The sequence below is a fragment of the Zingiber officinale genome, chromosome 11B, assembly GCF_018446385.1.
Source record: "Zingiber officinale cultivar Zhangliang chromosome 11B, Zo_v1.1, whole genome shotgun sequence".
Classification (NCBI taxonomy): Eukaryota; Viridiplantae; Streptophyta; class Magnoliopsida; order Zingiberales; family Zingiberaceae; genus Zingiber; species Zingiber officinale.
The window spans coordinates 51,264,148-51,289,150 of NC_056007.1; the positions used below are offsets into that span (position 1 = coordinate 51,264,148).

Sequence of the window (25,003 nt, forward strand, 5' to 3'; positions counted from 1 at the left end):
CCTCATACAAAGGATCGCTACACAAATAAAATACCCTTATAATTTACCTAATTATATCTTATCATAGAACCAACAATCCTGAACCGCTTGAAATAAATGGCATCTTCTATTAATCCAACAAATAATTCCACTCGGCTACATAAATTTAACAGGCATAATTCTGACCATAAAACAGTCAATCTTTTTTTCCTCGTGACTTGGCACTATAATAGTTTGCCAGGATATATCATTAATATAATTAACAGTTTCCTAGATCATTTAAACATCAACTGGAACTACAATTGATTATTTTTAAAGAATATAATTAACATGAATCGAGTCTATTTCCAATAGAAGAATATTTGAACTAGTTTATTTAGCATCTCTACTAAACCTTCTATAGAATTTAAACATTAAATTTCTTTTGAGTTGATACAAACAACAAAAAGGAGCAATAAAATTGACTGGAGTCAAGGGCATTAACAGCGGATACCGATAACAACTCTCATCCAGAAGCCTTCAGCTTCTTTTTGTAATCCTGGAAAGTCCCTGAAAATGGTGCCACTCTGCTCTCTGAGACCGCCCACAGCTCACCTACACTTCCGGCTATTAAATGTTCGTCGTGGCTCACCTGAATCGAACAAATGTCAGAAATAAGCTGCTGCGTAGAGGCTAAGACTAGGCTTACTTGGGAGGAAAGATAAGGGGGGAAGTGACAGAAATAAACACGCGAGTAAAATTGGCAGACTTGGGAGGAAAATGAGGGAGTGACAGAAATAAATGCACGAGCAATTCAGCTCCATGTGCAACTGGGTGACCCTTTCACTCCAGTGTTTCAACCCAAGTAAACCAGCCTAAAAGAAATCAAATCTAAAGGATTAAGGTGAGATATTATACCATTAAAACCCCTCCTTGAAAGATCACAAGACCCTGAATGAGTGCCTCAACAGCATCTAAATCCTGCAATAATGAAATGAATAGATCTCTCAGCCAAGTGCAATTCAATGATAGAAAATACATCTAGGACTAAAATCTTGCGTCAAAGTTATAAAGATCAATCAAACTTGTGTCCCACTATTTTTTTTTAATCCTTGCCCGCATAAAAATATACAAAGGGTTTACTAAATAAATGGCCCAACACTAAATAAATGAGCACCTCCTCTAGACAGGATTTATTTTAAAGTACTACAAGGATCTTTTAAAAGTAATTTAGTTCCATCAGCCACAACATGAAAGAATTTCCAACGGGCCAGCATGTTTTAGGCCCAATGCAACAAAATCAGCAAAAAAAACATATTGAAAAGTGATGTAGATAGAGATGTTGGTCTTTGTTTCAAATTAATAAATGAAATTTTGTTCGCTCAGAATGTTCAGAGTTCAGAAATTAAGAAAAGTAAATTTAACAAAAAACTCATCTAGTTTATAAGACATAAGAACTAAATAAATCTGGTTTTCTAAGCATTCCATGGTTGTCATAATTGGACTTGCTTTGAACTAAATGCGTAACAAGGAAAATTGCATGGTTGACTTTGATTTACTTACTAGATGGTTTGATGGTTCATCAAGGAGAATGATGTGTGGTTTTTTGAAAGTGATCTTTGCAAATGCTACCCTGCTCTTTTGACCGCCTGAAACAAAAAGCAGAAGTGAAGCTTAAAACTAAGATAATGATGATGAATTCATGAGAATATAAGTAGACTTCTCAGTACCAAGATTTAGTTATAAAAGACACATGAAAAGTGCTCAAACAATAATAGGCGATAATCAGAATGGCACGCCATGTTTTCTAAATTATCAAAGCGACAACCTATTTTGACTAGGATCGAAGGGAAGCCCTATCACGCTCAAATATGCCCATCATACCCCTTTTTATTATTGAGTTATTGAAACATGAACAGTATTACTGAACCATACCTTTTTGCTAATTTGAAGCAAAAAAAAAACATTAAAATTTCTCATATAATTCTAAAACTTCTACAAAATCTGAAAATTGATATTTGAAATTCTTAACCTAACAAAATTAAATAGCTTGAATAAAATTATTCGCTTTTTCTAATTTGCAGCAAAATCATATTTAACTACACCTGTGAATATTGGAAAGTGAAAATAGGCTCATTTTTGCATCAAGCTGACAAAGGTGAACAATTTCAATGAAATTATTCATTTTCCAAGAAATCAATATAAATAGAGATATAATGGGCATATTAAAAGTGATAAGGTACCACTTTGATAGTAATCAAAATATGGACATCCCTTTCAGGATTTTGAAAATAAATGGCACCACACAAAATTTGGCCCAATATAACATAATAATCTCTGAGCATTGGGGTATTGCATTATCATGCTTTACACCACCATAAACTACTATTCTTCCTCTTTAATTAATAGGTGAACCAAATTGATAATTACCTGACAATGTATACATTGGCTGAAGAGCTAGGTTGCCTGTAACTCCAAAGGAACCCAAATGGGCCCTCAGTTTCTGTTCAGGTACGCCCTGCAATGCATGAAAAATGTCATTCAGCTACAAGATTATGCAAACTGAACTGCATCAATGATCTGTTTGCCCATTTTTCATGACGATGAGGAATCTAGAAACCAACCAGAAATTGATATTTAAAGCCACATTTTAAACCAGCACTCAGAAGAAAGGTAAAAGCCCAATTCATATAATATTTAATAACCATCATTATCAAGCTTTGACCCCAACTATTTAGGATAATCTTATTCATCCAATGAGCTTTATGCAACACTACATTGGTAGTAATTGTAACATCTTGCAAAATACTTTTATTACATTATTTTTTTTTTAGATCGCACTCCACCCCTTACATTTTTTAATTAGCTTAACATATCTCCTCTCATTTTATGATCTATTAGAGTCTAACTATTCAAATATGAATAATAATCTTTATTTTTATCTTTTCTTGTAACCCACATATATCTATCTTAACATTTTCATTTCAACAACATTTTATATTTTTTCATAACTACCCAACAGTCTTGATCTATGAATTACAACGGATTGTAGATAATGTGCTAAAATTTTCATTTTAGCCTATCATGACATCAAACAAGACTCCAAAAGTTCATATCCATTTCATTCCTCTATTATTTGTCCTAATAATGATATCTTATCGACTTGGTAAATGATAAATCAGAGATATCTGCAACACTGATATTAGTTTTTTATCCATTGATCTTAATTATTCCCTCAGATTTTCTCTTATTGTACATTTATACACAATTTTATTTTGGAAAAGAACATATGGTTATACTTGGTTGAATTGTGATATAATGTATATATTAAGTTTTTGTAGAAAGCCTTACATGTCTAAGAAATTGAGAAAAATGGGAAACCGTATTTAACCCAATCAATGCTTTCAATCCCAATTTACCATCTATATTAAAATGCCAACTAGAAATTCCAACGTTCATTCGTTAAGTGGACTCATGTCCAATTTAATTGAACCCAGATTAACTGTGTTTAAACACCAAATATCACGTTGGGTAGATGAAAGATGAAAGTTACAAAGTGAACTATGAAATAGGAAAGAAATTACTGAAAGTAAACACTTACAAACAGGCTACTAGCTTGCTTATAGACTAACAGACTTACAAGAGTTAGGAGAATTTTTGGATGCCTTGACACGCAAGTCTTAGAGGGGTTTTATAGAGGAGAGGAAAAAGGAGGGGAGAGGTCGTTATCTTCTTAAGAGCCTTTAGTGTCTTTCTGAGTCATCTTGCTAAGAACGAATCTGTACTGTTCATTGAGTACGCTAAGTTGTCTTGATAAGAGAGAATATTTACTGGTACAGTTGTCTATTGGCATAGAGTCAAATCTCCATCATATTGATGAGATTTTCTTCTACAAATCACATAAAGGCAGGGATCGTTGAGGTGGATTGCCCTTGTGAAGGGGTTGAGTTGTTTTTGTCATACCAAGTTTTGCTTTTCTTTTGGTAATAATGGCATAATGTTATGTGCTTAGTATATTTAAAAGGAAAGAAACTCATTCACATGTCTTTTGGCCCGTAAATTTTTTAATAAAAATTTCTCTAGCCAGTGTATATTCTTCCAGATCTTGATAGGGGTCCCATAACTAAGAACATCCTTGTATAGAAAACCTCCAGTGTTTTAATTGTTCTTCAAGAGATTTATTAGAAGTCCATTCTTTATCCGGATTGGAAGTATAATCTTCAAAAGTAACTAGTTGAACATTGACACCTTGTATGTCTAGTTTGACAAGATGTCTGGCGGGCTCAATTTTAAGATTAAGCTATTCTGGAGCAGAGTTGTCAAAGAAACATAAAACAAAATTTTCATTTTCTTCAAGTATATGCTGAAGTATTGTGCCAAGTTTGCAAGGGAAGTTTTGTAGGGCATCCAAATCATGGACCCATAGCTGATTGAGAAGACCAAAGTCCATTAGGGTGAAGGGTGTGATTAATCTTCCCCTGTAGTTTTTTGTGTTCAAAAGCTTCACAATGAATATTAGCTCTTCTAAAAGAGTAAAGTGACTGACATCTGCATCCTAATGCCAAAGTGTCTTGATTTGTACATTGGGGGTACAAATTTTGACATTTCCATTTATAATTATATCCTTCTCTGTATATAATAGAGATACCACTGGTTGGATTTTGGTGGAACCCATTCAGGGCTTCTCCAAGTTCTATGAATTGTTTTAAAGCAGAAGTATCGGCAAGAATTCTAATACAAGTTAATATATCTTCTGGTATATTATTATTTCTAGAAAATATTCCTTGAAGTAGCTTTCTCAGCCTTGGCGGTTAAAATTTCAAGTGATCGGTAATCCATAGGCGTTTGTTTTATTGGAACAGAGAGTAAGTCAGTTACTGAGTCTGTAAAGTATTCTCAGTATTAAGAGTGGCATTTAAGTAGGACTTGTGACTGTTCCATCTGTTCTAAGTGAAGAACTGATAAAGAAAATTGGGCCTAGTTTGGCCCGAAGTAAATCATAGGCTTCATCCACATAATAGAAACCCTTGTAAGAGGGTTTATTGTCTTCTGGTAGAACCATTTTTATCTCGTCCCATGTTGAGTAAAGTCCAGCATGCATGCCTGAAAAGATAGCATAATAGGAGAATTTTTTTCCCTATAGGTTTTTGTATAGTTGTAACAAAGTAATTAGAGAGAGCATTTACAATAGCAATTTTGTGATTTGCTATTCCTAGTGAAGTAGGGATGTTCTTGTTGCACTAGATCAAGTTTTGATCTAAGTTCAAATTGGAAAGTATCTTCTCTTCTCGAGTACTGCTGAAGTTCTTGGTTCCAAAACTTCATAGTCTTGTATCCATAAGTTCTAACCTTCTTTTGTTTCTCCATAAATTCTGTAGACAAGAGGAGAATTATTGAAGAAGTCTGGTAAAGTATCAGCTAGGGAATTATTAGTTCCTTTTATGTGTTCCCAATTTATTTTAATCCTCTATTAATGATGGTGTCTATAAACCTAATCCTTTTCTAGTTCCCTTTGTTTTCTGATTATAGCGAACTATTACTTCACAATCAATCCTAATTGTGATTTCAGTCTTGCTACATATGTAGAACATGAAAGCTTCTAAACAATAGATGACTGTTAAAATTTTGTAGTCAAGTGAAGTAAGATGTCATTTTTCTTTGTACTTTCCTTATGAGCATCTACACAAAGATTCAGAAGCTTTTGGGTTATATTTATATATTTTTCTAAATAAAGCTCCACCCCATCCAGTTCCACAACAATCAATTTCTAAGAGTAGAGTAAGCACAGCGAGTTGTTTCACCATAGCTTTTATTTGATTAACCAGATTGATATCCTACTGATTAAAATATTTTTGTCCAGTTTGTGAAGTTTTGTTGTACAAAGGACCACTAATTTTCCCTATGTCTTTTAAATATAGTCTTGCATAATTTAAAAGTCCAAGAAAAGATCTAAGACTCTTTATCTCTTCCATTTTATCTAGAAAGTCTACAATTTTGCTTGTTATATGAGTTTGAAGGGTTATTTTTCCTTGTCCAATTTGACTACCAAGAAAGTTGTAGCTATTTTCATTTTCTTTCATGAAACTATTAACCCGTGTTTCTAAAATAAGTTAAAAACCAAGTACATTATCTATATCTACACAAGGAAGAAATGCCTCTAAAAATATCATTCATTTTTCTTTAGAAGATTTGAGGGGCAACTTTAAGTAGAAATGGCATGACTAATCATTCAAAATGTCCTTCTGGACAAGAGAACATCGTCCATTGGCATTTGACTTGCCAAAAATCATATTTCATATCAAATTTTAAATACCACTTAGGGTGCGTTTGGTTGTGGGTTATCTTTGATAACCTTGATTATCCATCCAAGGTTATCAATGAAAACTTTATTTGGTTTAGGTAATCCATGCTTCCCGAGTAATGTTCCATGCCCGACACATCAACAAAAGGGGCATGCGACCCGGAATTGGAAAACCTCGAAAAATTGAGGTTTTTCTTGATTCCGGAGTTAACAAAAATTTTTTACCCAAAATACTCTCGAAAAAGAGAAAAATGTAAAGAAAAAAATAAAAAATATATAAAATAAAATAAAAAACTTTTAAAAAATAAAAAAATAGAAAAACATAAAAAAAATTTTAAAAAGGGAAAAAGATTAAAAAAAACATTAAAAAATTAAAAATAATTTAAAAATTAAAAATAATTACAAAATGGAAAAAACAAAAAATTAAAAAAAAACGTAAAAAATAATAAAAAACATTAAAAAAATTAAAAAATATATAAAAAATAAAAAATAGAAAAAAAACATTAAAAAATTAAACAACATAAAAAATAAAAAAATAAAAAAATTTAAAAACTTTAAAAATTTTAAAAAAATGAAAAAAATAAAAAAATGAAAAGAAATAAAAAAATAAAATAAAAAACATAAAAGTAAAGAAAAATGTGAAAAATAAAAAATAAAAAAACGTAGAGTTTAAAAGATATATATGGTTGGTGTTGTAACTAAGGGTAATATAGTAAAATATTAAATTAGGTTATTCATTAAAACCTTCAAACAAACAAGTTTTTGTTACATTACCTAGGTTGAACTAAACAACATTTGGTTATGCTTTATTCCCCATAATCTTGGTTATGTGATTACTTGGTAATCACATAACTAAGGTTATACATGAAAACTTGAACCAAACGTACCCTTAGAGTATTGAATTTTATTCAGGAGTTGATCTTTGTTTGATATTTTATAATCATCTTCATGAAAATTGTCATTGAGACGTTTATAATTAAACATCATTCATGACTAACCTTTTTTCTGCTCTGCACCTTTATTTACAATAAATGTTGGACTTCTATGTCTTGACTCAGAACGTTGGATAGCTTTAAGAGCAAGTAGTTAAGACATGTGTTTTGCATTCTTCTCTTTCCCAGTTAGTGTATTTTAAGTCTTGAGTCTTTATGGTGAGATCGGGATTAATAATATTTAGTTTGCAGTATACCTTATCTCTTTCCTAATATTTTGTAGGATTTTCCCCTATAATTTCTAGCTTTTCTAATTTAGAAATTAAGGAGTCTAAAGTGTCATGTGTTCTGAGTAATGTTAGCAAGTATGTTGGACTAATAAAATCTTGTGGATATAAGATAGTATCTGGTTATAGAATGTGGAGGACTAAATCTTCTTCTAGGTCTAAGTCTCGGCTTAAGATGCCAAGTGACATTAGTTTTCGATGGCATGGTTTGTTTGGTTTACAAGAACAAGAAGCAGAAGTTGAATTTGCAATAGGGAAATATGGACAGGGGTATCACCACGCTTTCAAGTGAGGATCTCAAAGGGATATTCAAAAAGTATAGGTGCAATGACAGACATAGAAAGGAATATGACATAATCCTTAGTGAGTAAAAGAGCTCTATTAGGGGCAAGGAGAAAATTAAGACCAAGGATAGAGAAATTTGTTTATGATGTAATGGGTGTACCCATAATTGATTCAGAAGAAGAGGGTGACTAAAAGTACCGCAATTAGTATAGAAGCGAAGTTTGACATTTTTCATAAATTTGTGACAAGAGTTGTTGGTCATCAAATTGGGTACTAATAAAAGGTTTATTTGTTTGCTTGATCAAAGTGTCAGGTAAAATAGATGGTAAAAGGGATTCATCAATAGTAGAAGTGGTAGCACCACTATCTAGAAAGGCATGAAGAGTGAGTTCATGTTCTTGAATATTGAAGGTACACTGAACTCGGATGTCCACCGAAGTTTGTGTTACAAATGATAGGGGTTTAATAAACACAAAATTTGTGTCTTCGGACTCCTCTGAAATTATTAGGTCTTTGCCTTTGTCATGTGGGAGTGTAGAAGCTTGTTGTTCCCTTAGGGATGTTAGTTCAGTTTCAAGTAAGTTGAGTCTTGTCTCTAAGACTAAGACTCGGGTTTCTAAAAGCACATTTCGTGTACTACCATGAATAGTGTGAACAGGCGGAATTGTAATTTGGAAAATTGTTTCTAGACGGATGTAACAGCATTGTTATTTACATAATTTGCAAGTTTGCTCATTTTAACACATATGGATAGTAATTACAAATAAAGAAAGGATCCTTCTTTGAGCATCCACTCATGGATACAAGTCCTTTGTTCCGATCTTAAGTTTGTTAAATTTTGTGGAACAAATTGATGATACATGAAATTAAAGTTGTCTATGAGATTGACAATCTCCTTAAAATCACTAACGTTATCTTGAGAAAAAGGAGGTATTTCATATGGGGCATCATTTCCATAAGGAGGTTGTAACAAAGAGTTGATTAGTGTGTAATCTGAAGAGGAAGCGCATTCATCCATATTATTAACGGAATAGAGTACCTAGAAGATGTATCAAAGACATCTGATTGTATTGTTATTAAGCGAAGATTGGTACATTCTACTAGTCAGGCTTCTCTATTGTAAAGATTTTTGCAGTTGGGACAAGCAGGAGAAAGGTGTCCTAATTCATTACAGGCAAAGCATGTAATGGTATTAGCATAAGTCTTTTCAGATTTAAATTTTCTAAAATGTTTTTCTTTGTTTAAATAAGGGTTCATTGCTTTGCTTTTCCACACATAATAAGTTTTCTTTAGTTTAAGTTTGGGTTCCCCTAAAGCAAGATTGCAATAATTTCCTGAAATTGTTATTAAGTGCTAGGAAATCATTACAAAATGGTGTATTATAATTTCCTGAAATTGCTTAAGTCTCCTAGAAGTTGTTCTAAGTCTCGCATTGCTTATTTTTGTGATATCTAATCCTGTATTTGCATCTCTAGCTATAAGTAGTCTATGAATTACATAACAGAAATTAAATATATTATTACCTTGTGTGGCAATCTGTATTACTTCGTCTGAAAAATGTAACTTAAAGTCTTCCCAAGTTGTTCTAGTTGCATCTCCTAAATAGTTTTCTCCTACTTTTATCATAGCATCTCCTGTTTCTATGTCTAGTTCATGCTTAGCTTGATAATCTCTTTTAAACTATCCATTGTTCTAAGTATTATATAATTGAGGATCACATTCTATGATGTATAAAAGTACAACATCTTTTCCAAAGAAGGTGACTTCTGGTGGTCGTCTTTTTTTCAATAGTCCGTACTAATGGATTATTGTTAGTTGAAGGAGTTATCCTAGTTCAGGAGGATGTCCTTATCCATAATCTATGGTTCCCATTGTGCTTTCGGGAATCCCTCATACGCTAGTTTTGAAGTGGATAATGATTCACCAAAATTCATTAAATATTTAGCAGATGTTGGCAAGCTAATGTTGTCATCATCAAGTTTTTGGGTTATTATATTTCAATCTTCATCAAAATATAATATACAGTTGTCTTTTAGCTTATGTTGTTTATCAAAGGTTTCCAATTCCTCTATAAGTCTGTGTTGGTCAAATGTATAGCAACCTCTGAAGGCATGTAGATATATTCATCTAAGTCACCAAAAAAGCTCTTGATGTTTTCGGAAATATTCATTAAGTTATAATTTTCTATTATGTTACTAGCTTGATGTATTTTCTGTTTTTGTACTAAGTCCAGATGTCTTTTTCCAAGTTGTTTCAGAATTTTAACAGGATCATTATTTTGTCTAAACATTAAAGTGAAATTTTCTTCGATAGGTTTATCATTCGGAGAATCATTGTGAGAAGTTGATAGTTGATGACCAGAAAATCTAACAGAAAGTTTTTCATTTCTATCCTTATACATAATAGATGTTGTTGGTTTTAAAGTTGTATCTGGATTGTCTAGACTTGTGTTCCATTCTAATCCTGCTAAGGTTTCGGAATTGAATTCTGTAGGTTTGAGAAAGTGAATTCCTTTAGTGGTGAGTGCTTCAATCATATGTGATTGTGACTTTAAAGTGATTATGAATATGATTCATAGGTTTTCCTAAGAAGATGATGTCTAATTGAATATTGTCTCCTTGAAATTGTCCATATCCTTTGGCCTAGATATATATCTTAAGATGTTTCACAAAGCCTCTTATAAAAAAAGGGCAGCCCGGTGCACGAAGCTCTCGTCATGCGGGATCCCGGGGAAGGATTCATTGTACGCAGCCTTACCCTGCTTTTTGCAAGAGGTTGTTTCCAGGAGAAAGCCTCTTATAGTAATATTAAAATTGGGACATAAGTTATACCTAAGTTGTTGTTCATGTCTACTTCTATTAATCCTATAATGGCTTTCTCTTTGTCAGAAAGACGGGAGTCATATAAGACCAATAATACTTTTCCTCCTATTTAGCTATTGTAAGTCCTCTAAGTCCAAATACAATTAATCTCAAATGTATATAGTTGTGTCTACGATTATATAACGTTATGGCTGCTTCTTTAGTCATTAAGTTTAATCTTACTTCCCTCCCTCGGGAGATGAAGAGATTCTTGTTTGTAGTGTTTGTATACGTTGTTGAAAAGTTAAGTATTCCCTGGTTGTATAATCTCCTAGCATTGAGATGTTTAGTTGTTCATTTGAGAAAATGGTTGAGTCTCTTTCCACATCTATTAGTTCTTCTAATATGTGGACAACAATATTAGAGGAACTATTTCTTCTTGCTAGTATATTATCTAGCCAGGAAGTAGTATTGGATTCCATATGTCTGACCGTTTGTGAGGGAACAGTAAAAGGTTCAGTTCTTGTTAAACTCATTTGATTTGGTGTAAGTTAAAAACTTATAATTTTCAAGAAATTTTTTATTGACAGTGTTTTCCAAAGATAGTTTACTTAATTCTTTGTTCAGGTTATCCAATGCTTCTTTCCAAGTTGTGGTTTGAGTGTTTCCTGTTATAGTTTGTTTTTCTAGAACAAGTAATTTGTTCTCTAACAAAGATAGTCTGTAATGAAGGGAAGTTAATAAAGCTAGGATTGTGTTGTTTTGTTGGATCAAGAGTTTGTCACTTTTCCCATTGACCTCTAGATTACAGTATCTGCCTTCTTTGGTTACTGAGAATTGTTTAGCATGGTCTAATACTTTTCGTAGTGTGTATTTTCAAATCTAAGTTTGTTCAATTATATTTGATTTCTTCAAGTATTTTATGAAGAGCATCTAGTTTTTTCTAAAGTTGAGTCTTATTGCTTACAATCAATTCCTTAGATTGTAATAATAAGGCTTTGGACTCTGTGTTTGGACTTTATGTTTTCGGTAAGGCCAAAATATCCTTTTTGGTAGGAATATTTTCTAACTGTAAAGTTCTTTTTAAGGATTCTTGGGTATTTTTGAGATAATCAAAATTCCTTAAGACTTCTTCAGCTAAAATCCGATTATTTTGGACTAAGTTGTGAGAGATCGTATCAAATCTATGTAAAAGAGCATGAGAAATTCCTAGACTTATGAGTAGTAAGCCTGTGAGGGAATTTAAGTGTGTGCTTTCGAAATAAAGATTGTATGGGATTTAATTCGAATATAACAATGATGTTTACATTGGTCTAAAGTGATGATCGTTCTCGGTTGTAAAGCTAGATCTAAGTAATCAAGCCTTCTTACTAGATTTAAAGTTGTACTCATATACTAGGTATCCCAATGTTGAAAACAGCTCTAATACCAAAATGCGAACGGGTTTCTTTCCTTTAAAATATACTACTCAGCACACAACACTATGCCATTATTACCAAAAAAAAACAGAAAACTTTGTATCACAAAGACAACTCAATCTTTTCACAAGGGCAGCCCACATCAATGATCCCCGCCTCTATGGGATCTATAGAAGAAGCAAATCTCATCAATATGATGGAGATTTGACTCTGCGCCAGCAATTCTCTCTTATCAAGACAACTCAGCACACTTAATGAACAGTAAAGATTAGTTCTTAGCAAGATGATTCGGAAGACACTAAAGGCTCTCAAGAAGATAACGGCCTTCTCCTCCTCCTTTTCTCCTCTCCTCTATAAAACCCCTATAAGACCTGCGTGTCAAGACATCCAAAAATTCTCCCAACTCTTGTAAGTTTGTATATCTGTAAACAAGCTAGTAGCCTGTTTGTAAGTGTTTGCTTTCAAAAATTTCATTCTACAAGTTTCTTTTTAAGTTTTTGTAAATTAGAAGCTTGTGAGTTATTCTCTTGTCAATATATCTGTTTATGGCTACTTAAAGCTCTTCTCTAGGCCTGAGGAAGGCTCTATTTTTTTTCTATTTCAAGAATCCTTATCCATGTCTACCACAGATAACTATCTAAGGAAGAAGAGATTGTTTTGGTGTTAATTTGCTTGTAAAACTTGTGCGGGCTAAGGCAAACTAAGCTACTCATAGCCTCTGTAAGACCTGAAATAGCTGGGATAAAGCTTAAAAACCCAAGACTAATATCCTTGAGGCTTCCTGATTGGTGAGGCTCACTGGTGAGAAACAGACTAAAGAAAATCATCCTCCAAAAGTGCCTGGACCAGCTCTAAAACATAAAACACCAAACTAAAACATCAACTCCTACTAGAACATAAAATTAACTCCTACTCAAACACAAAAATTCCTACTAGAACACAAAATTAACTCCTACTGGAATACTGGAACCAAAATTAACTCCCACTGGAACACAAAAATTCCTACCAGAACACAAAATTAACTCCCACTGGAACACAAAAATTTCCCTTCTTTTCTTTTAAATGTCAAGCAAACAAGATATTGACACAATGTGTGGATATCTTAGAAATGAAGCACTGAGTGGTGTAAAATAAACTAACCACCTTACCGGATAGCATCTCATCATGTAAAGTAGTGGGTTTGAAGATAAGTCAAGGCCATCTACATGGTGTTGACTAAATACAGCCATGCGCACCTGTGGAGACATAATAACAATGTAAAGCAACTCAAATCTAATAATCTGCCCAAGACAGATATTTAGCAGCTCAAAGCAAAAAAAACACTAGAGGAGAAGCAAGTGCAAAATCAAGTAGGCCAATGTAAACGAAAGAGTTAAAAAGGACTGTTTTCATGCAATGATAGGTTACATAACCTCTATTCCTGCAAGTTAACTATCAACCTCACAGAGTAAGGTAAAAAATAAATCCTTATGGGCATTGAAAACGATAATTGTCCAATTTTATTCTCGTTGAAATGAAAGTGCACATTTTTAAAAGGAAATGTGCAAGAAATTCATGTAACAAAATATATCCCCATTTTTCTCCAGACCCTTAGTTTCATACAATGAAGAAAAAGCCTTTGATAACCTGAAGGGAAAACTATAATTCTGGACCTATATCACTGCAAACAGGCACCCAACAAAAGTTTGCTCAGTTTGTAGCCTCTTTTACTGTCAAAGTTTTATTATTGACAGATTTAAACTCAGAAATTTGGTCATTCAGTGATAGAAGACCAAGAGTTTTTAGCAAGCAGAAAGAGAGAAAAGCGAAGTTAGTAGGAGTGTAAATAAACCAAGCCGCTCTGAGCTATTCGAAGTTTGATTCAATAAAAACTCATTTGAGCTTGTTTAATGAGGCTCGTTAATATAAACAAACCAAGCTCAAGCTTCACAATACTCGGCTCGTTAGCTCGTGAACACATTCGTTAAGCTCATGAATCAACTTTTAAATAAAAAAATAATAGTTTTGATTTTGAATTTATAGATTTTACACTCTACTTATGAAAAATATAGACAAATATATTAAATTTATTTATTAGAATAAAATTATAAATTTTAATAAGAATATTATAATTTTCTCTAAATATATAATTACTTTTTAATGAATATTTAAATTTATAATTTATATTTATTAAGCTCGTTTAGGTTCGATAAAAGCTCGAATAAGTTCGTGAGCTATGAATATATTCGTTAAATAAAGCTCGAGCTCGGCTCAATTATAAACAAGTCAAACTCAAGCATTCAAGAGTTCGGCTCAGCTCAGCTCAATTACACCCTAGAAGAGAGTGAGAGCAGGGGAAGGGAAGAGTAAATTTTTCCCTTATTAGAATCAGCAAGAAACTTTTCTTACTAAACAATCTAAACTAACCTTTTCTTATGATTAAGATGGATAAGATGGAAGTAATAATTCATCACATACATTCACTCCCTTTTCAGTTTTCACTCATTATCCTTGAATTAAATGGATAGGAAAAACTTGGGATTGGAGAGTAAGAATAGACCCTTTCCCTTACAAAAGACATCTACAAAACGGATAAACTCCCTTCACCCTTACTAAAAAGAGATACCAACAACAGATAAATCCCTTTACCCTCCCCTCTCTTCTTTGCCTCTTTATTCATCCACTCCAAACATTGGCCTAACAGCATCATAAAAAGTCTATCCTCAAAAAGCACAACAAATTAATGTGAAAATAGTTAACTACCTAAAAATATCTAACAAATAATCCTGGTAGACACGGGAATAGTATTTTTATACAAAATACAAGCTGTGTTCACAAGGTTGCAAAAGAGGTAACCTTATCATGACACCAAGACCCCTCTGTCAAGACACTCAACTGTGCTCCTATTAACTATATGCAATTCTGTGCATATAGCTAAAACAACACGAAGTTTCCATCATGTAATTTGGGTCATAACAATGACGCACTCAATTGCTGTCCCATATCACTAGAGACCAGAAGGCGTCAAGATTCAGCTATGGATATTAGAAGAACTACTAGAAGTGAATTACAACTGAAACTAAATCTGCAATTTACAGACGCTCCTTTTGCTTAGTTTAATTTCTTTCTATTATCAGCCAGTTAAGTTTGAAAATTATACCGCTAAAGGACACATGGAGTTAGAGGGTAGAAAACAATTAAAACATGCTATATTTCTTTAATAATTTCCAAAACTCCATCAAGGGTAGAGAATGCAGGCAATTTTCAAGGGCAGTGCATAATTACTAATGCTCATGATAGCACATTACCAACATCCTCACTCATCTCATGGTCTCCACATGGCCTGGTGAGTTCTCTCTCTATTGAATTAAGTGGCGTTCAAGGTTGCTCTTGGTACTAGTGAAGATTTACCTTACGCTTAACATTGTTGACCAGAAATAAAAAATGTAGTGGTACAGCCAGAAAAAATATTGCTACCCAAGATCTTATACTTAGTTCTCATCACCAAAAGAGAAAGCCCAAATTAGATTGAGGAGAAAGATGGTTCATATCAATTTAATTGCTTCTTATCTCTTGGTTACCTAAAAGAAATTGAATCTTAGATTTTTGTTCAAAAAAATTGTTCCCAAGAAAGAAAAATTGGACATAATACACCAGATAGTAGAATCAGTCGAAATTGCAGTTTTTCCTCAATTTCTAACTCCTTTCCCGCTTCCCCAGTTTATATTTCATTTACTCCCACTCCAACATCAACTTGTCTTGGTAGTTCGAATGACAAACTAATAATACAAACTGTTGACAATTAGAAACCAGTATTATGACATCACAGGAACTTAATCTTTGAAAATAACAGTTGTAAACTTAATATGGAAAATGGCATTCTTAACAACCACGTTTTATAATTCAATCAAGTGATACATAAAGCTCAGAGGTAAAATCTAGTTTTGAGCTGGGGTTTCAGTCCCCACTCCCCAACCAGAACGAAACGATTTCATGTGGTTTCAACCATGTTGGCAAATGGTGTTGATCACTCCAAGGAAGAGGAGAAAGAAGAAGGTAAAGGAAAAAAAGTGAAGAGGAAGAAGAGGAGGAAGCTTACCTGGAGATGTTGGAAGTGCTAGAAGATGAAGCCTTGACATCTCCCTCATGTTGCCTCATATTGCAGCCAATCAACCAAAAAGAAAGTAAGATTTTGGGTACTTCATGAAGGGAATTGCAAGGAAGAATTGCGACAAAAAATCATGATGAAGAATAGCAAAGAAGGGTTTTGGGTACGGCATAGAGGAAAATTAGAGTAAACCACTGAGTCCATGTCGTCACGATGGACTTCAGGTACCACATGGAGTATGGATCACAAGGAGATTGTATCAGTGTCGATGTTAGCAGTTAGTACTGCAGCAGAACAAAAAATATCAATCATGTTGACTGGCATGGCTCGTTTAATCAATGCATAAAGCTAACATGTTAACTTGGGCTTCTGCAACAGTCCCCACTAGAAGTATGAAAGAACAAGGATAGAGTTCAAAATTTTAATCAATGTATAAAGCTAACATGTTAAATTGAACTTCTGCAACAGCTCACTAGAAGTATGAAAGAAAAAGGATAGAGGTGCTTGAACTGGAATATACAATTACAATGAGAGTATGAATAATACCTTTGCGGAGCGAAATACTGTCCCAGAAGTTGGTTGAAGATCCCCAGATATAAGTTTGAGTATAGTTGATTTGCCAATACCATTGGGACCGACCACTGAATGCAAAAACTTATGTTCTTACTAGGGACAAAAAAACTGAAGTGACAACATACAGATAACTACTCTACCACTAATTTATACACATAAGACATGCCAACTAGGAGAAATATGAAGATAACTATTAATAAGAAGATTAAACATCATGGATATGAGAAATTCTTGCCAATAACTAGAGCATGTTAGTTAAAAAAGAAAGAGGAGAGAGAGCATGAGAAGCATATATAAAAGGACTACACTTGCAAAAACAAGATAATGAAGTTTATTATAGCTTTGACAAGGAAGATCGGAGATAAGATTCCCATCTTCAAAGCATGAGAAGAAATGAACTATTATCAACTATAACACATTATTATGCAAGGAAAGATATTTCGTTGCTTACTTGCTATCCGACTGTCAAGATCTATGCCAAAATTTAAATTCTTAAACAAGATTGGCCCTCCTGGATAACCAAATGACACATCACTGCAACCATATACAAGTTTGTAAGCTTATCCTCCCAAGATAATACCAAACATCAACACAAATTTAGATATAACAAAAGAAAGCACACCAAAGAAACATAATGAAATCTGAAAGTCAATTGACAGCATGACAAATAACATTTTTTTCTTTTACTCTAACTTAAATATGAGAGAAGGAAATGGTAGTTTCCCACATTCACAGCCACAACTGCTGAGTTTACAAAAAAAAAAAAAATAATTTGCAAAAAATCTTGAGCATAATAGACAAGAGTTTCAAGCTCACAGCCAAGATAAATTACTGGTAGTAACACAAATATAAAGTGCTGACATTTGAAAATATTCTAAATGCATTCTTGGAATAATTGATGACAAGCAAAACTCATAAATATAAGTCAAAGATTCTTCAATTGATAGCATTAAGTAAATAGTTTTGTATAAAATGATGGCAATTATTGGTTGCATATCTAGAAGTAATAATAAAACACCTTTCAGTAATTACAAAATAATACCTAAAACTTATAATTGGGGGGCCAGGTCTGTCATCTGGGGTAGGGAAATCAAACTTGTAGCTGAAACAGAAAAAGAACTTAGCAACAGGAAAATATTGGGTTACAAATATCTTTGTCAGTCTGGAAGAGAGAATACTCAGGATCATTAATAATTGCATCTACAATCCCCATTCTGTCAAGTGCCTGAATAATTTTTTATTCAAATCATCAGCAATAGTATAAACAATACAAATGTTTATAAGCACATGAAAACTCTGTATCAGGTCTAACTAAACCTTAGCCTTGAAAGGTAAAAGACAAATTTTCTAAGTGATGCACAACTTAATGACCACATAGGTTTGGACTGTACCTTGATTCTGGACTGCACAAGGGATGCCCGCTTGGCATTGTAGCGAAACTTATCGATGAAAGCCTACACAGAAATACATAAATGTTAAATCAAGGTAGAAAGATGACCTTTATAGCAATTGTCGACATGTAATGCCAAAACAATAAACTGAGAGTTGTTAGTGACAAAATTACCTTCTGGGTTAATGACAGATGGAGCTAATGCAGAAAACAATAAACTGTTTAAATGCAAATCATTTGCTAGTGACTTTGCAGCTTACTATAACTATATTAAGAATGACAAATGACTAACAAGGTCCAACAATTCTAAGAGTTTTTTCCTAAGCATTCAGAGGCCATTTTTTCACTCAAAACTGTAAATCACAGATGAAACTTCAGTGAACGTGCATGAATCCAGAATATAGTCTAGAGAAAAATAGACCTGCATATGTGCTCTAGCCTTTTCATTTGCTTCAAAGGCTTTTTGTTGGTTTTGAAGCTGTTCAACTTTTGTTCTCTCAAATGTATCATAGTCTCCCTTGTATGAAGTTAACTGTTTCCCATGTAAATGAAGAATATCCGTAACAACCTGACATTTGTAACCATGTTAAAATCAATTATGAGGAAATAGTATTCTTCCTTCTACAGGAACTTGTTAAAGAAAAACAACTGTGTAGAATTTGTATCAGAAAAATATGAAGATACCGTATTAAGAAACTCTCTCGCATGAGAAACCACAATGAATGTCTTTGGCCATTTCACTAGGTAAGACTCCAACCACAATACAGCATGAAGATCAAGATGGTTCTGCAAACATACAATCAGTGTAATTTAGTCAAAGAAAAAAAAAAGAAAACTATAATCTTAACATGTTGGTTCATCAAGTAATAGGAGATCAGGAAGGTAATTATAATCTTAACAATTACCGTTGGTTCATCAAGTAATAGGAGATCAGGCTCAACAAAGAGGGCACGTGCTAAAGCTATACGCATGCGCCATCCACCAGAAAAAGCTTTTGTAGGTTTTTTCTGCATCTCAGGGGTGAAACTAAGACCCTGAAACAAAATCATGACTTTGAAAACACAAACACACATTCATATGTATGCACCAACAACAAATGGCAGTTGAACAACATAATTAGCTGTTTTTCCATCTTTACTTACATAGGTCTAAACACAAGTCAAAAAAAAAAGTATAAGCACCAAAAAATTACAGTACAACAAGTGTGAAGGCTAATACATGGATACATGCCTATTATAATTTTCACACAATTCAGAAATGAAAAAAAAAATAAAAAATTGGGAAGAAGGGATATGAATAGCTACAAGACAACTCCCTCAAAGTTCAAAATCTCGAGTCGTACCAAAGTTTTAGTCTTTGATTGAAACAATATTGTTTCGGTATTGTGCTAATGTTTCGATGCATGGTGTCAATAATGCATTAAAGTTGAAGAAGAAAGGAGATGAAGCATAGGAAGGAGACATTGTTTGTGTCAGGTTTTGAATCTTATACTATGCCAGGTGAAACGGTCGAAACATATCATTCTAATAAATTATCAAAACTCAATACCACTCAGTACCAACAATATCTTCTTCCTTCGTTTCATCTCCTTCAACCTTCATTTTGTCATCGGCAACCTGCATCGAAGCATCGATACGATACTGAATCAATATCTTTCTGGTCAAAGACTAAAACTACATCACGGCCCGAGATTTTGAACTTTGATTATGAATGGTATCAAGTTTCGGTGATTTATCAAAACACTACATTTCAATCGTTTCGCCGGGAACGGTACAAGATTTCAAACCAAGAACCCATTTACATGAATCAATCCCATAGTGGCTAATGTTCCAAAAATATTTAAATGCCTCAAGATCCCAAATTTTTCAATGTGCAAACTGAGACTCATTGCAAGGGCATTAATAGGTTGAATCCATGCATAGACAAGGAGATGAAGCACCGATAACAAATCTCACAAAAAGGAAATCATTGATAAAGCCAAAATATGGTTCTTTTATAAAATGGGGGGGAAAATACTACAAAAAGGCAAGGCTTAATTTATTTGGTCCAACAACAACAGCCAAGCCTTTATCTTACTAAGTAAGATCGGCTATATAGATCCTCCTATGTCATTAGACTTGATCCCTACTATATCATCCTCTATAATTAAATGAATTTTATTTTATTTTATCATTGCTAACCAAATCTTCTTTGATCTTCCTCTTCCTCGATTACCTCGATTAATGTGTGCATTTATCACAATCTCATATCACCTAACCAAAACATTTATCGGTCACCAAATACATATTCATATCATATTAAATATGCCTATCGAAGTTTTCCCTCAATAAGTATAACCTCGACTTTCTCTCTAATGTTCTCATTTCTTATCCAATTCATCCTCGTATATCCGCACATCCACCTTAACATTCTCATCCATATGACTCTCATCTTCTGCTTGTGCGCTTGCTTTATAGCCCATCAATCAACTTCATATAGCATAGCAAGTGTAACCGTTATTTTATAAAACTTCCCTTCAAGCTTTAAAGGTACCTTAAGAACACCTAACGTCCGCCTTTTCAACTACTCTACTTGTATCCTACGTATCAACCCCTCCATCATCTTACAAAATTGATCCTAGATACTTAAAAATTTCTATATTAACAACTATCTTGCTATGTTTGTTATTGCTAAACTCAAATTTCATATAAAATAGTCTTTACTCTATTAAGTCTAAACCTTTAGCTTCTAGCATCTCCTACCAAGATTCGAACTTAGCATTTACTCCCCAAGTCTCATTGACCAAAACAATGTCATTTACAAACAGCATACACCATGATCATTTATTTTAGATGTGTCCAGTTCATCCATAACTAGTGTAAAAAGATATGGACCTAAAGTTGATCCTTGATGTAACCCTATTTTAATATGAAATACTTGTTTTAATCAGCTTGGAATTTTCACTTTTGTCATTACATCATCATACATATCTCTAATTGTCTCAATATATGCTACACTAGTCACTATCACTTTCTTTTCTAGAATTCTTCATATAATTTTCCTTGAAACTTTGTTATAAGCTTTTTGTAAGTCAATAAATATCATGTGTAAATTTGTTTCTTTTCTAATAGTTTTCAATCAATTATCTAAGAAAATGTATAACTTCTATCGACCTTTCAAACATGAATTTGAATTGATTTTCAATCACATTAATTTCTTCCTTAATCTTTTTTCTATCACTTTTTCTCAAAGTTACATGATATAACTCATTAGTTTAATCTCACTATAATTCTCACAATTTTGTACATCTCCTTTGTTCTAATTAAGGAGATTAAATTACTTACCCTTTACCGATCAAGCATTTTCTTCATTTACAACATCAACTTGAATAACTTCATAAGTCATTCAATACCCTAGGCACTTTCATACCTCTAGTGGAATATCATTTGGTCCAATTGTTTTTTCATTTTGCATCCCATTTAACACCTGTTTTACTTTTGAAATTTGAATTCTTCGATAAAAATTTAAATTTCTATACTTGTCTAACCTACTTAAATTTCCTAAGCTGAATTGATCACCTAACCCTACATTAAAAAGTTAATAAAAAACATTTTCCATCGCTCATTTTTTTTCTTATCCTTCATTAGTACCCTATTGGATTCATCTTTAATGCATGCATCTTATACAATTAAGATATCTTTTTTTCTTCTCTCTCACTTTAGCTATTATATAGATGTCCCTTTCTCTTTCTTTTATATCAAGTTGTTGATACAAGTGTTGGAAAGCTTTATTCTTAGCTTCACTCCCTACTTTGTTCTTACAAGTGTATAGAAACTAATAGGTTGTTCTTTTTTCCTTCAATTTTTTTATACTTCCTCATTTCACTACCAAGATTCTTTATTTAGTAGTAATTGTCCTCTTGACTCACTGAATACGCTCTTAGCCATTACTTTTAATTTTGATATTATCTTATCTCATATTATATTTGAGTCATCATGCATTTCTCCTAATAGCTAGGTCATTATTTTACAAAGACAGTAATCTGTCATAACTTGAAAACAAATTAGGATCCTATGTATTTTATATCTTTTAATTTTATAATAATTATTCTCCTTGTTCCTTGAAAATTTGAGTTTTGGGTGACATAATTTGTTCATGTTGTATCAAGTGGTATAGAGCTAGAATTAATGCGAGGCTTATGTTTCAGAAAGCTTTCTCTAATTTCCTCAAATATGAGTTACTATATTGACAGTTTCTAAATTCTCCCTATTAGGGTTGTAAATGAATCAAACCTTCATGAACAAACTCATAAAACTCATTTGTGTTCGTTCAACAATTATATATATATATATATAATAAACAAGCTTAAACACTAATAAACTTGGTTCATTAACGTTCATGAACAAAGATCAGGAACAATATATAAATAAACTTATTTATTAACTTGTATAAATTTTTTTTATAAAATTTATTTTTTTTAATCTTAAATTATTCATAATATGTGTAAAATAAATAAAAATAATAATAATAATATAAATTTTATGTGTTGGATAAATGCTTCATCTAATTTATGAGGAAAACAGCATTGTTAGTGAACTTGATAAAAAAGCTTAAGTTCGGCTCAAGCTTGATAAGATTTAAAAAAAACAAGCTTAAATAAGCACAATAAGTAAATAAACAAGTTTGAACACGACTAAACTAATGCAAATTCCCCAACCAACTTCAAGAAACCTTCAAATTCAATGAATTAGCACCTTATGCCATCAACCTAGCATGTTCCTATGGCAATCACCAATCCTTATGCTTCTTTCACCAAAGTAATTTTGTCCTTAAAGTTTGCCAACCATCATCCATGCAGCATCATTCACACATGTACCAAAGCCCATAGTGCAACATCTGACACTAACTCTCATGTGTCCGCAGTAGCTACCACACCCATAGCTTCCATTGCCATATTGACTGTGTGATCTCCAATCATAAACCATCACTTTTTCATGCAACAGGAGGATACACCACTATTGGTGCCACCACACCACAAAGACCCAGGATCAACAACTCCATCTCTCTCAATAGTGCTACTTGTGCACAACCCTATATGAGCAACTTGAAAAACTTGTTGTCAACCAAATGGTTGCACCCACCTCCTCTCCTATAGCATCCCACACAATACAATCTTTTATCCTTCTTGACTCTTATGAAAAATCTAACATAATTAGTAAAATTTAGATTTAGACTAATACAAATGTTTAAAAACAAATCATAACAACAAATTCCTAAGAGACTAAATTAATCATTGGGATGGATTCTATAAGTATTTGTTTTAAAATATCATCTTAGAATAAAGGAAAAAAGTCAATAGCAATTCTTTTGCTCTTAATACCATTTCCTTGAGTTCCAAACATGTCTATGGCAAGTGTTATGTATTTCTAACAAATGTATTCTAGCAATACAATTAATTGCAATAGAATACTATAATAATTCTATCTCATAGCATCACACCATGATAAGAAGCATGTGATAACAAATAAGTTCTAATTTGACATGAAACAGACACTTGAAGTAACAATTGAATGGGATTTACAACTGACCGCCAAAATTGATGCTGCACGTGATTCTGCAGAATCTGCATCTATGAATTCAAGCCTTTTGTATATCTGCTGAAGCTTATTTGAAATTTCAGTTTTATCCATGCCACCATTACTCTTTCCTGTTTCTGCCTCATACTCCAGATCCCTCTTCGAGAAATAATAATTATATCAATAAAATAATGAAGCAAATCAAATATATGACAAAAAAATAAAAAAGATGAAAAGGGAAAGCATCAACCTGCAAGGAAAGCAAACGAGCTTCCTCTTCCAAAATCCTGAGCCTTTCAACATCAGAATTTAAGACACATTGCAAGGGTGTTGTATCATCTCCAGTAACTTCTTGTTCCACGTGTAATATCTGGCAATTCTTCGGAATACCATCAATAGCATGCATGGCCATATGTCGGAGAAAAGAAGTTTTACCAGTACCATTTCTCCCAACAAGACCTGATTCAGGATAAAAAAATGAGAGATTAATCAAGCACAAATATCCATCATGCAAAAAATATAAATCTATTAAACAACGCATACGAAAATTTAAGTGTGACAAGATACAGTTCCTGTGAACTTAGTTAAAAGTATGAGAGGCAAAAAATAATATGTTAACTATACAGTTTCATTCTTGGTGCACTATTCATCCTACTGTAACTTGAAAGAACTTCATCATCAAGTTGCTAAACCTTAGCGACAAAAAGATAGATTAAGGGGATGATTAGGATAAGATAATCCTCATTCCAAGCTTATGAAAAGTCTCCCTTCACAACATGCAGTTGGCGGAAGGATAGGTCCCTAAGATAAAGCAGTTACAAGCAACACAATATTGAGCAAAAATACCAATCCAATCAAGCCTTATTTAGTGTAATTAGCTGCCTGGTGGGTAGCTTTATGACAGTTGAGGCACGAAAGAATAATGCTACACATCTTAATAATATTTCCCATGACACATCTGGAATTCATTCTGTGATAATCCTCCAACTTTACCCAGCTGGTGTTGCATGATGCAACACTTCTTTGATTGCATAGGCTTTTGTTTTGTAAGAGATATATGTCAGTGATTCACAAGTGCAAGCAATAATGCAATATATTGTTTTCTATCGTCTCTTGCACAATCCCAACATAGAGTCCTTTGTGGTCAATGAAGGATCATCATAACAATTGACCTTGATATGCCCCTAATCGCGTAGATCATTATACTAGATTGACTTTTTTTTGCAGCCTTCAGATTCAGCATAAGAATGAAGAAGACTAGTTGTGGTTCTAAGAAAGACAGAAAGTTGAGATTGCCTCCTCTGAAGGTGATCTTTATCATTTCTCATAAGCAGATAAAGCAAATGTAGTGATTACAACAGCTATCAAAATGTTTCAGAATATTCCAACAATACTCTTATTCTACTAACTTAAAGC

At 33.0% G+C, this 25,003-nt stretch overlaps 1 protein-coding gene across 3 annotated transcripts in view; it reads right to left on the bottom strand.

Moving 5' to 3' along the window:
- Positions 1-257: 257 nt before the first annotated feature.
- Positions 258-25,003, bottom strand: part of LOC122034244 (ABC transporter F family member 3-like) — a 41,390-nt gene continuing 16,644 nt past the window's right edge. For 2 of the 3 annotated variants that reach the window (XM_042593402.1, XM_042593404.1), the window contains exons 4-18: positions 23,838-24,046; positions 23,600-23,746; positions 18,938-19,066; positions 18,717-18,818; positions 18,454-18,600; positions 18,034-18,096; positions 17,821-17,867; positions 17,685-17,744; positions 17,094-17,176; positions 16,616-16,710; positions 13,131-13,217; positions 2,389-2,476; positions 1,522-1,607; positions 877-939; positions 258-610 (exon numbers count right to left, since the gene is read on the bottom strand). In XM_042593402.1, the coding sequence (XP_042449336.1) occupies positions 485-610; positions 877-939; positions 1,522-1,607; positions 2,389-2,476; positions 13,131-13,217; positions 16,616-16,710; positions 17,094-17,176; positions 17,685-17,744; positions 17,821-17,867; positions 18,034-18,096; positions 18,454-18,600; positions 18,717-18,818; positions 18,938-19,066; positions 23,600-23,746; positions 23,838-24,046 (1,532 nt within the window). In that variant the 3' untranslated portion in view covers positions 258-484. The remainder of the gene's footprint in view (positions 611-876; positions 940-1,521; positions 1,608-2,388; positions 2,477-13,130; positions 13,218-16,615; positions 16,711-17,093; positions 17,177-17,684; positions 17,745-17,820; positions 17,868-18,033; positions 18,097-18,453; positions 18,601-18,716; positions 18,819-18,937; positions 19,067-23,599; positions 23,747-23,837; positions 24,047-25,003) is intronic. The other variant, XM_042593403.1, reaches the window with a different exon arrangement.